At 45.0% G+C, this 12,598-nt stretch overlaps 1 protein-coding gene across 2 annotated transcripts in view; it reads right to left on the reverse strand.

The window, feature by feature from the left end:
- The window catches only part of SASH1 (SAM and SH3 domain containing 1), a 776,849-nt gene extending 771,427 nt beyond the window's left edge, over window positions 1–5,422 (reverse strand). The window contains exon 1 of one of the 2 annotated variants that reach the window (XM_077350372.1): window positions 4,086–5,422. In XM_077350372.1, the coding sequence (XP_077206487.1) occupies window positions 4,086–4,541 (456 nt within the window). In that variant the 5' untranslated portion in view covers window positions 4,542–5,422. The remainder of the gene's footprint in view (window positions 1–4,085) is intronic. The other variant, XM_077350399.1, reaches the window with a different exon arrangement.
- Window positions 5,423–12,598: the final 7,176 nt, after the last annotated feature.

A 12,598-nucleotide genomic window follows, 5' to 3' on the forward strand; every position in this document is an offset into this window, starting at 1 on the left:
AATGCCTAACCCAATACTTTTCAGTATGAGTAAAAATTCTGTTGTACCAGCTCGAGACATAAGAATCACTTAATAGATCACTTAATAAGCTGCCCAAAGTGGCAGAGAAATGGATTCTCAGCCAACACTGAAAGGTCAAGTAGCCATGCTTTTAAGGCCAAAAGTTGCTGACCAAGTTCAGCAAGAATGGTTCAGTTGGCAACACTTTTGGGTACTTCTAGTAGAGAGATGTTCTAATGATATTTTAATTAGAAGTTACCTACACATTTAACTAATTTCTTAATTCCCATGAATGTAACATTATTTGCATTTCAAGGTATCAAATATGTTCCTTAACAATTTTGGAAAAACAGTAGCCTTTTCAAAAAGTTCAGAGAAAGTTTTCTCACAAATGATGTCTATAAATTTTGTTTTATACATGTGTATCCCAGATCCTACATATGTTGGTAAAAAGAATCAATAACAAAAGCATAGAAAAATGCACTAACCTCAGGAGCTTTAAAGTTAGCAGTCTTACTGAGATGAGGCTTCAAAGATCGCCCACTGTCTGGACAGTTTTGCTCTTCCAGGGGTAAGGGGTAGGCTGTTCGCAGTACCCAATACCCCTACACCATCCATCCAGGTACAATAACCAAACAGGCTATATGACTTAGAGGAAGAACAAAGAACAAGGGATGCTAGGATGATTAGCAACAGGCATTAACCCAATTAATCCAAGTGGCCTAGAAAGATGTTATATCGTATGAATCTCGGCTGAGGAATCTGCCCACGTCCACTGACTGGGTCAAACTATAATGAATCTCAGATGCATATTATGTGGAGAATTTTTACTAACTCTCTTTGGAAGATAACTGCAGACAGGTAATGAACAATGGACTTTAGACATGTTATATGTGCCTTGTTCCCCGGTTCCCAGCACTTTCACCACAGTCTTTCTAGCTCTCAGTCAGTGGGCATGGACAGATTCCTCAGCCTAGATCCATATGGTGTAACATCTTCTTAGGCCTCTCTATACCAATCTGTGACTAGTGATAATGTTGCTATGGTTTCCAATGCTTGCGAGAATGGTGGATCCTGATCTTCCTCCACCACCACCACAAAAAAAATCATGCTTCCTAGCTAAACCATTCTTCAGTCCAGGGCTGCCCCTTTCTTCTGCTTACCTTCCAGTGGGTTTAGGTAGTTACTCCCATCAGCTGACAGTGTAACCTGCCCTGTCCTTATACCTAGTCTCAGGCACATTATTCCCTCACCTGCTTTGACCCCTACTGATCTTGTTGTTTTACCTTGTCCCTTTATGGCTTCAAATTGTCTGTCATGCTGTTTGTGATTCAGGCATCAATAAGGAAAATTCCTCCCCAATTATAGATGCCTCACTACACTTAAAAAACAACAGCATGGAGAAAACAACTATCTGCTATATATGGGCAATCGGGGTCTCATTAACATGTGACCCGGTAGGGATTGCTGAGAGAGAGCTTTGAACACTTGGAATGTGCCCTGTTAAGCATTATTATCCATTATTACTGCAAACAAACAAAAAAAAAATCAGAAGTTGAAGAGATATCAAAGCACCTCAATTTATGTTCAGCATGCTAACATACCCTGCTCATATGCAAAACATACCTTGGTTTAGTTACCAGAGCAACATAATTAGACATCTTGCATAAATGAAAAATGAATTACTAATATTGTAAGTTCAGTGTTCTCCGTAGGAAAATGTAAATAACATTTTAAAGAAGCAACAACAACGTTTCTCTAATTTTCTGGATGTTGTCCAAATATGTCACAGTGATTTATCATCATCATTGCAGGAAATTAGCGTATGAGACATTCACTTGAAAAATACAAATCTGACCTGTAAATGTCTTTATACTCTCTAGTCATAGCAAACAGCAAATTGTCATCAAGGAAGTAGACAGTTTCTGTACCTCTCTGAAAACTGAATGCAAGAGGAAGGTTGTGTTTCTTTTTGTAAACTGGGCTGGAGGGTTGTTTAAAACCATAAAGCCATGTACAGTAAATATGCCTTTAAAAAAATGGTGTTATAGTAGGTTACTGTTAATTTGTTCAGAAGATGATTTATTTGAAGAGGATGGAAGATTTCACATTCTTTGCCAATACATATTAAGCTCTCAGTCCACTGAATGAGCATTATTGCCGCTGCCAGTAGCTACTCCCTGACAAAACCAATATTTGCAATACTTTACATGGTATGAAAGAAAAATCTTTGCTCTCAGACCATTGCATCGTTTTATATTATGATATCCAGTTCCTATTAGAAACAGGCATAGACACACAAGTATTCTGGCTCAATTTCATAAATATTTGCAAAATTTCCTCTCTTTGAGAACTTTCTTATTTAGGAAGTTTGGTTATTTATATTTTATATATATGTATTTGTTTTGATGCATATTTGGCAGTCAATATGACCCTTATTTAACACCTTTTTAAAAAATCCACAACTTTCACAACATAAAACTGCTAGGATTATATCACTGTTTGATAGGTTGACAGTGTATTATTTCCTACACATTTTTACTTCCAAATGCATTCATCATCTATTTGCATTTAGAACTGTTTTTGCTGCATGCTGGCCAGTCATCATCCACTGTGCCCACTGTGACTGTGAAATATTTTCCTGTGAGCTCAAAGCCCATCTATGAAAAGCTGAGACCATTATTGAATTACATTACAGTTACCAGATTACAGACACCAATTCCACCTGTCATCCATATAAACCAATTCTGCAGTGAAAATAAATTAGTCTGAAATTTCTCTACAATGCTACTCTGATAATCAGAAAACCCCATTAAGCTGTTGTCTACTGCTCCTCTTGTAAAAGCATGAAGACTAAGAATTCAAGGCAATTACTGAACTGGGTGGAAAAGTTGCTTGTGCTTGGCATTTCTTATTTTAAAAACTCATTAACGCAGGTATTGGCTCTCACTATAAAGATTCTTCTGGACACCTGATGATGACATCTTTCCTCATGAGAGAAAGCACAAAGGCCATGACACTTGGGTTGGGATCCTACACACACACACTTGACCAAGTGCATTTAGTAGGAATTTATTTTGTTCTTATTTATTTCATTTCTATACTGCCCTCCACTGAGGCTCAGGGCGGTATAAACATCATGAGCTATATCAGGTTGTAATCTAGCATTCAGTTAAGGAACAACTGAAATTTCTCAGTAAAACGTTTATCTTGTTTCCATAGTTACTTCTATTTGACATTACGTTTTTTTCCCCAGAAGTGACCTTCCAAAATTCAAAAACCCAAACAGATTTTTCCTGTACTGCTTTTAATTTCCTGCAGTAATTTCACACCTCTAGCACTATTTGTATTCTACCATAGCCAGTGGATCATGGAATTAAGGCAAAATTTTTCAAGGGCTTTTCAGAGAGCATAATTTCTTCACAGATGCCTCCCTGTCCTCCAAGACTTAAATGAAAATAGTAAGACAGAAATCAGTGTTATCATTAAGATGTCATACTGTTTCACAAATGTTCCAGCACTAGGCACCAAAAGTCACTCGACCAATGTGGAAAAGGCATAGCGTTCGTGGAGAAAATGATCTACACTGAAAACAAGCTTTGCAGTCAAGACTCCAAACTTTAACTCACTGTGGAAGACATATTCTGCCCTCACTTATCACAGCAATTATTGCCACCACCATCAGAACACACCCAAAACAGCACAGTGGCAAGACAAAGTCACACTTCCAAAGTCCACACCAACAAGGCCACTGAGTGCTACAGAAGGCAGTTAACTGGTGTGCCAAATCAGCAGGAGCAACACAAGCACTCTCCCTACACCCATGCCACAGTTGCTGAGCCCTATAGAAGGGAACTGTGTGTGCACCTAGCCTTGCACCTGTCAGGGTGGCAAAGGAGGAAAGCCCTTGGGGGAGAAAGAAGATGCCTTGACTGCAGAGAAATTCAGAACAAGCAAACTCCAACCTGTGACTATACAGAAGAGTTCTAGAGCATCTTTGCAAAACTTTATCTATTTAGGATGTATCATTCTCCTCAACCCAAGTCTTGGAGTAGGGAGGACTCAAGAAAGAAATATCACCTTACCTTGTTGGAGTAAGGAGGCTTGCTAAGGTTGATTCCATCTCGGAGGAGTTTATCCCTAATCATTATTTTCAGTCGGAGTTTGGGATAAGTAACTGGCTCCTTGTTGCGAGTTACTACTTTCCCATGAAGATGCTGAGCAGGTGGCTCCCTCCAAGTTTTGGCCTCGTACTGCTCCACCAGGTGACTGGTGTAGATTTCTGGCGAAGGGGAGTCCTGCTGCTGAGGTTCCAAGGTGAAGTAAAGCCCAGCTGTGGTTTCATCCTCCTCCCTGAGCCTTTGGACAGCTTCATGGATCCGCCGCCGATGCTGTGGCACGGAGACCCCAATAGCATCCAGATCCGGGTCTCCAATTTGCTTGCACACTTCCAGGTCGTCATAACCATTATCCACAAAGGACTCGGCGTACTGAGACAGCTTCAGGGTCTTCAGCCACTCGTAGACGATGTTGGCACACATGACGGAAGAAAGGCCGGGGGACGAGCGGGAGAATTAGGAAGAAACTGCAACTTTTCACACACACGCACACCCTGCAGCTCCTCGGGGGCAACAGGAGCCCCCGGCAGCAAAATCCCAGCGCAATTAAGGCTGGGGGACGGGCGGGAGAATTAGGAAGAAACTGCAACTTTTTACGCACACGCACAAACCGCAGCTCGTCGGATGCCAAAGAAGCCCGTGGGAGCGAAATCAACAGAGAAACCCACGGTCAGTCCCGCACCTTCGCCTGGGGAGAGCGAAAATTAAATCCCAAAGCTGCAGCAAACGGGGACCGCTGGCTCAGCCCCTCTTCGCCTCTGCCCCCTCAGGAGCGGTCACTCCAGCGGCCATCTCTCCTCTGGCCCCATCGCCACATCTCCCGTCTCCTGCTGCCGCCCCGGCTTCACTCGGCTCCCCCGCGGCTTGCCTTGCTTCGTTCCCTCTTCGCGATGCATCAGTTGACGGAGCGCTGCGCTGTGGGCGCGCGCGCCGGGATTTTAATCCAGCACCATGTTAATGAAGGAGGGAGGACTTCCACACGCTTGCTTGATTGCCTGCCTGCCTGCCTGCCTGGCGCTCGCCTGTGTGCGCAACACCCGCGCCTGCCTCCGCCTGACCTGGCCGTTCTCGCTCGCTTCAGCCTTCCCTCCTCGAGTCCGCCCAGTAACTCCTATTGCCCCGGCTCCGTGAGAGGCACTTGCCGGGAGCAGCAGGCGGCGATGAGCGGGCGCTTGCCGCTGGGGCGAGCCAAGCCCGGTCATCCAACAGTTTTGCTGCCTCCCGCTTTTCTCGCAGGGAATAATCCCACCTGCCTCATCACGCCTCAGGGAAAAGGGGTTTCCCCTCAGTGGCCGGGGGAGGGGAGGCGCGAGAAGAGCACATTTCCCCTGGCTTCTGTGCCTCTCCTTTAATCATCTTAACTTCTCTCCAAGGAGCTAAATGTGCAGGATCAGATGGGGGGGGGGGGGAAGCACGCGCGCTAGGCTGCCGCCGCGTAGAGGGTCACCTGTCTGTGCGCCCTCCCCCAGTGTGCGGCCGGCAAGGAGAAGACCTGGGGGCGCCTCTTTTCTCTCTAGCCGGTTCTTGGTCCTTGCCCCGGTCTGTCCTTGTGAATCGCTTTGTGTTTCTAACTTCGCTCTAGTTCTTCCGGCATGATTTTATCCTCCTCTGGAAAACTCATGTGAAGCCACACCTTTCCCGTCCTTGAAAGCACAAACTGCAAGGTGTGACTTGGCTGCTTCCTTCCCCCACCCTCCACCCCCATGCAAAGAATAGGAGTTTCAAGGCCAACAGCATCTGCAGGGAATCCGCCAGAGGATGCTGCACCCTGGGTGGGGGTGGGGGTGGGGGTGGGGGTGGGGGTGGGGGTGGGGGTGGTCTGGAAAATACCTCTCTGTGGGGGAGGAGTAAGCGGATTGGCAGCGGGGTGTGTGAGTGTCCGTATAGGAAGGCTTTTAGAGGATGCAGAGCGAGACTCATAAAAGCCGAGGTGGTCTTCAGCTGTTAATGTCAAAGTCCTCTCTGGACCAGTAGGCAGAGAAATAAAAAGCAAGCAGTAGTGGCATCACTTCTGGCCCTCCGCTCCGTCCCTACAGTTCTTTAGCACAAATCTTTCTCTTCCCATCTTGGATTCGCTGCGCCCTCTGACGATCTCTGCAGAAACTGCCTGGCTTTCTTTTCCAAATAGACTTTATCCGCCCAGTAAGACGGCTTTGCAGTTCTTTGGGGGGGGGGGGGCTGAAAACTGTGTAGAAAATGGAACATGCATGCATTTAAACCAAGGGATATGAATATAGCACTTCCTTCATGAAGCTAACATATAAGTACAATTGGCTGCTGTGGACACATACAGGACTAGAGCTCATTTTTAAAGGTCACTGGAGTGATTGGCTGTATCACTTCCACCTGCAATTGGGGCTCTTAAACAAACAAAAACAAATCCCCTGGACATTAAAAAAAATACTATGTGTCAGGAAGATTAGCTTAGACTTCCTATTGTGTGAGATATCACGGTAACCTTGTTTTTATTTTGCTCCCACGTCCACCCTCTGCTTCATTTTTACAGCAATCCTAAAAGGCAACAGGTGAGAACATGTTGGCATTTTGCAGTTTTGGGACTTTAATCCCACTGTTGTGTAATGGTAGAGCCACAAACACTTGTAAAGTTAGAGACATACACTGATTAGGTGTCTAACTAATGCAGAGGTTTGGGGCATAGCTTGCATTTATTTTGTATTTATTATTTATTAAAACATTTATATCCCACCTCTCCTTGCGATTCAAGAAAGTTCATAATAGTTAAAATCATTTTCAGTGGAAACCAAAAATAAAATTCCAAGTCCTAACCCCTCCTCCCACAAAAAAAAAGGTGCCTGCTGAACAACTTCCTTCAGAAGCCCTGGCAAGATCTCCAAGAAGGGGGCTCCCTCACCTCCTCAGGGAGTCCATTCTACAAAGCAGGAACCACAATGAGAAAGGCCCAAGCTTTGGTTAGCACCAGCTTTGCCACAACTGGCTACCTCACAATTATAGTTGGTGCACAGGGACATGTGGTAATCCTTCAGATATGTGGGTCCTAGGTCAGGTAGAGCTTAAAGGTCATAACCAGCACACTGAGTAGAACTAGAAACAGAGTGGCAGCCAATGCAGCCTTTTCAAAATGGCCAACAAACATCCTCAGCAGATAGCCCCTAATAATAGTTGGGCTGCCACATTCTGGACGAGTAGTGTATCTGGGTTGGGTTTAAGGGAAGTGCCACAAAAAACACACTTCATGAAGTTGCAGAAATATGGATCAGCATGGCCAGATAAGTGGAGTTTAGGTAATGAGACAGTTTGTGAATCAGATGCAACTGACATAAGGCCCTCTTGGTCACTATGCAAAGCTACTTTTCAAATAATCAAGCAAAGGTCCATGAGCATCCCGAGCCCCTAGCACACTCTGAAAAAGCCAACATCATTTAATTTGGAACAAGTGGATTCAGCCCTTCTAGAACATCAGCCTTCCCAGCAGCATTATCTGTGGGCCATTCCGCACCGGGATCCATGTTGCAAATTGGTTGCGGAACGAAAAATCGCCATTTTAAATAGTGGAATTGGTCATTATGCATACTGCCTTTGTAGTGGAATCCAGTTGCGTTTCTATCATTTCCCACAGGTTTCCGGTCTCAGCAAAAATCGCTAGCCAGGAAGCGATATTGCCGAGCTGTGTCCCGCCCCTGGCCATCAAGCAGCCAGTGGGCGGCCGTTATCATGCTCCCAAACAGCCTCTTTCCCTTTAAGGAAGGTTTTTTAAAACACACACGTTGCAACAAATCTGCGTTGATTCGTTGCAACAGAGACCCATCCAGCTAGCAGGTGGTGTTTGAGCTGCCGTTTCATCATTGCCACGCTCCCCCGAGTGGGCGCGATTTTTGGCCAAAAATAGTGTGAAAAATAAAGGGAAAATAAACCAGCAAACGGGCCTCTGTGTTGCTTGTGCTTGGTGACTTTAAACAGAGGGACTGCAGCTGGGGAAGTCTCGCTGGGTAAACGAAAGCTTGCCGGTGTGTTGATCTCTGCTCGCTCGGAGAAAAAAAAATGGCGATCGCTTCGCCGGAAGATCAGAGGAGAGAGCCAGGGGGAGGGACTTTGCAGAAACCGCAACAATGGTAATGCACAGAACTTTTTCGCTAGTGTTGCAGATTGGTTGCAGGAGTGTAGCGCTTTCCGGAGGGTGAATCCACTTTTTGGGATTTCCCTGAAAGCGCTACAACGAAGCGCTTTTTGCAGATCAGTTTCAGGAGTGTTGCAGATTGTCAACGACGTTGTGCATAATGGCAAAACTGTTGTTGTTGTTGTTGTTGTTATGTGCGAAGTCGTGTCCGACCCATCGCGACCCCATGGACAATGATCCTCCAGGCCTTCCTGTCCTCTACCATTCCCCGGAGTCCATTTAAGTTTGCACCTACTGCTTCAGTGACTCCATCCAGCCACCTCATTCTCTGTCGTCCCCTTCTTCTTTTGCCCTCGATCGCTCCCAGCATTAGGCTCTTCTCCAGGGAGTCCTTCCTTCTCATGAGGTGGCCAAAGTATTTGAGTTTCATCTTCAGGATCTGGCCTTCTAAAGAGCAGTCAGGGTTGATCTCCTCTAGGACTGACCGGTTTGTTCGCCTTGCAGTCCAAGGGACTCGCAAGAGTCTTCTCCAGCACCAGAGTTCAAAAGCCTCAATTCTTTGACACTCGGCCTTCCTTATGGTCCAACTTTCGCAGCCATACATTGCAACTGGGAATACCATAGCCTTGACTAAACGCACTTTTGTTGGCAGGGTGATGTCTCTGCTTTTTAGGATGCTGTCTAGATTTGCCATAGCTTTCCTCCCCAGGAGCAAGCGTCTTTTAATTTCTTTGCTGCAGTCTCCATCTGCAGTGATCTTGGAGCCCAGGAAAATAAAATCTGTCACTATCTCCATTTCTTCCCCATCTATTTGCCAGGAATTGAGAGGGCCGGATGGCAAAACTGTAGCGATTTCAATTTGTAACCATTGTGCTATTTTGGACGAGTGCGGAATGGCCCTGTGTCTTGTCTAGATTCAGCTTTTGTTTGTTCTGCCTCAGCTACCTGAGCACTAACTTAAAGCAGCAGTTCAGAATTAAGATGGGCACATTGGGAATTCTGGATGGAGATCTGGGTGTTATCTGCATATAGATAACTCCCAGACAAGCTCCAGACAATTGCATTCAATGGTCTCATTATATTAACTTACATAAATAAAGGTGGTGGGAGGAGTTGGGACTCATTGCCTACCTGATTGGCTTTCCATCCAATGAACAGCCAACCATGTAGGCTGTCCCACCCCTGGCTGCATCCCCCTCCAATATCTTCCACATGGAAGAAGTTCTAGCCCACTCTACTGGACTGACTGCAAGAGGTAAGGCAGCCAGTGAACATGAGCTGGGAGGGAAGGGCCTGGGACCCCCCAGGTCAGGGTGGAGGGAGGCCCTGCCATCGCTCCCCCTGCCCTAAGCAGCCCCGCTGTGGCCTCGTCAGGCCTTGCTGGGGCTGCCTGTGTCAGGGGGAAGAAGGGGGCCCCTCCAGCACTCCCCGCCCCCCAAGCAGCCCCACCCTGACCTTGGCAGGGCTGCCTGGGCCGGGGGCATGGAAGGCTATCACCCATTAGATTTTTTTATACAATGGGCTTTTCTGCTAGTATATATATAATGCTGGTAGAATTGAAAGAGGAAATATTAAGTCTCCCCCCCCAAAAAAAATTCCTTGTCGGTACCCCACCATGCAACTGGGCTCAGGACAGAGGCCAATACTGTGATAATAGGCCAACGTTATATTTATTTATATAAATTGAATATAAATACAGCTCCAAAAGATAAGCAAGTCAGTTTGTGGACATTAATACACATCAATGTCTATAAACATGTGTTGGCTGATAGATTAAAACAAACAGGAGACCTATAAGGACTTCAGTGAGACATCTCATCCTGCCCCCCACTATTTCCTCATTCTTTATTCTGAAAGCCTTCATATCACATCTTTTCTCCTTCCTTCTCTCCTTCCCACCTGCCAACCTACCTACCATTTTCAGTCTCCCCTTTATCTGCCTTCCTTTCTTCAGCCTTCCCTCCATCTCTCCTTTTGGCAGCCACTACCTGGGGAAACAATGGCCCATTTATCACAGTGTTGGCCTCTGAACTAGGCCCAGTTGCATGGTGGAGACCCAACAAGGACTTCAAGGGGAGCACTTAGTATTTTTTTTATTTCCATTCTACCAGAAACCCACATATCCTCACTTTTCCCTGCATTGTTCTTTCCTTCACACACATCAACCAACCTAACTTTTATCAGTTCCCGTTCTTCAGCTATTTCATTTATTTCATTAATACTCCACCTTTCTCCATGTTGAAGACCCAAATCAGCTTACATCATTCTCTTCTCCTTTTATCTGCACAGCAACCCTGTAAGATAAAATTGAGCACATGTGACCTGCCCATGAGGTTCCATAGCAGAGTGGTAATTCAAACCTGGGTCTTAGAGAACTTAATCTGAAAGTCATACCACTGCATCAAACTAGCCATTTTAGGGTAGCTGCTGGGCCTGGATGAATCAGGCATTTTGTATGGTTTGAAGTTGCTAAGTGGTTGCTACCAGGCCTTCAGAGGCCAAAATATCCTTGAAACAAAAGTTTGAATGCTAACAATACTGTTGTGGTTGCCTAGCAACACACCAAGGGTATGTATTTCTTAAAACTGTAGGCACTACTTCCATTATTTGGGGATTTTAACTTCAATTTTTCAGGTTTTTAGATTCCTAATTTTCTTGCAAACTTAGGGTGTTTTTCAGGCTTCTAGAAAGATCTGTCTCAGCTGTTCATGGGGCCAGTCTTTAGGTATCCCCAGGTGTAGCCATGTTGAGAATTATATATATTGATGATACAACTGAAACATCACTTAAAATTTATTTCTTATTTCTACCAGTATTAAATTTTAAGTGCTATTTTTCATATCAAATATTGCTCTTCTAAAGATACAATATAAAAATTTGTCTCCCATTTCTTCATTTTGTTACTATCAGTCAAATTAAATATTAATGAGTAATTTATAGTAAAGGAATAAATCATTTGCACTAGAGGCAGAATCTATTGGGCTCCTTAAGTCCTAGTGCCAATGGATACACTTCTTAGAAACCTGTAGCGTCCTGCAGTTCTTACGCTTTCAGTATGTGCACTTGCTGGACCAGTGTGATTGTATCTACTTTACATATTCAGCTATGCTAATATCCAAAAAGCAATTTCAGTCCCTGCTGCATTCTGGAGGATATACTAGAGTAAATTGACTGAAGCATAATATAAATTAAATTCTATTGGGCACCTATTACTTTGCCCTTCGGCATAAACTTTTATTTTTCCAAAGCAGGGGGTCTAAGATACTGATTACTTAAATTGTCCCTGGTGTGTTGCTGGAATTGTTCTGCAGAGCTGAAAACCAATAGATCAACCTGACCAGCAGAAAACAAATGCAAACTAATTCCTGGACTTAATGAAGTACACCTGACCTCTATGAGGGCCAAGGCCCAGACCTGGTGGAATGAGCTCCCGAGAGAGATGAGGGCCTTGATGGAGCTATCACAGTTCCAAAGGGCCTGTAAAATGGAGCTTTTCCTCTAGGTCTTGGGGAGCTCTTGGGACCAGTGATAAGATCAATGTGGCCCCTCCTCAGGCTGGGCATTTACATCTTTGCATCCCACCCCTAGGTTAGTCTGCTCAGGAGATAGAGGGTATTTTCTGTCTGCCATTCTTGGAGGGTTAGTTAGGGGGTGTTATTGGGGTTTTATTAATCTATGAAGTTTTATTTTGTAAGCCACCATGAGTCTCTGGAGAAGTGGCACGATATATATCCAAAAATAAATAAATAAATGTTGAGGAAGATTCAAACATTCACTGTGGCTGATCCACACATATAGGCAATTATGAGTTCTCACGTTCACCCACTCTTCCTATCACAAAGTGAATGAGACTGACAATACACATTCAGGTTAACAAATTACAGCAACAGTTATCAAATTGGTAATATATGTATATTTGACCTACTGTTTCTGATAGCATTCCACTAAATTGAGGGTTGAGGAAGCTGATATGTTCCACTTAATATTTCTGTTAAGGCCTTGGAGGAGGAGCGTGTCTCATGGATTTAGTGCCACTCAGCACTTAACACCCACTCAGGGCAGCTCCTGAGTGCCTCCACCTCCAACCGGCTTGCCTGTCTGTCCAGTGGCCAGCTAATTACCTTCTGTCCCCCCCACCCCTGACCACCCCCTCCTCCTTCCACTTCCCTCTGAGGCTTGGAGGCTGCAGATCCCTGTTGTATGAGAGAGCTGTCCCTGCCGGTGAGGTCCATAACAGCTGCCTGCAGCCTTTTCAGGTGGGGGTGGGGGTGGGAGGCATCTGCAGAGTTCTTCTACTCCATCCTCCTTAATCTAGCGCCCGTTGTATTCTTGAATACAGTGAGATTGGCCCCTAGTATATAGAATAAACTAGTATATTGAATAA

Source organism: Paroedura picta, chromosome 1, assembly GCF_049243985.1.
Source record: "Paroedura picta isolate Pp20150507F chromosome 1, Ppicta_v3.0, whole genome shotgun sequence".
Lineage (NCBI taxonomy): Eukaryota > Metazoa > Chordata > Lepidosauria > Squamata > Gekkonidae > Paroedura > Paroedura picta.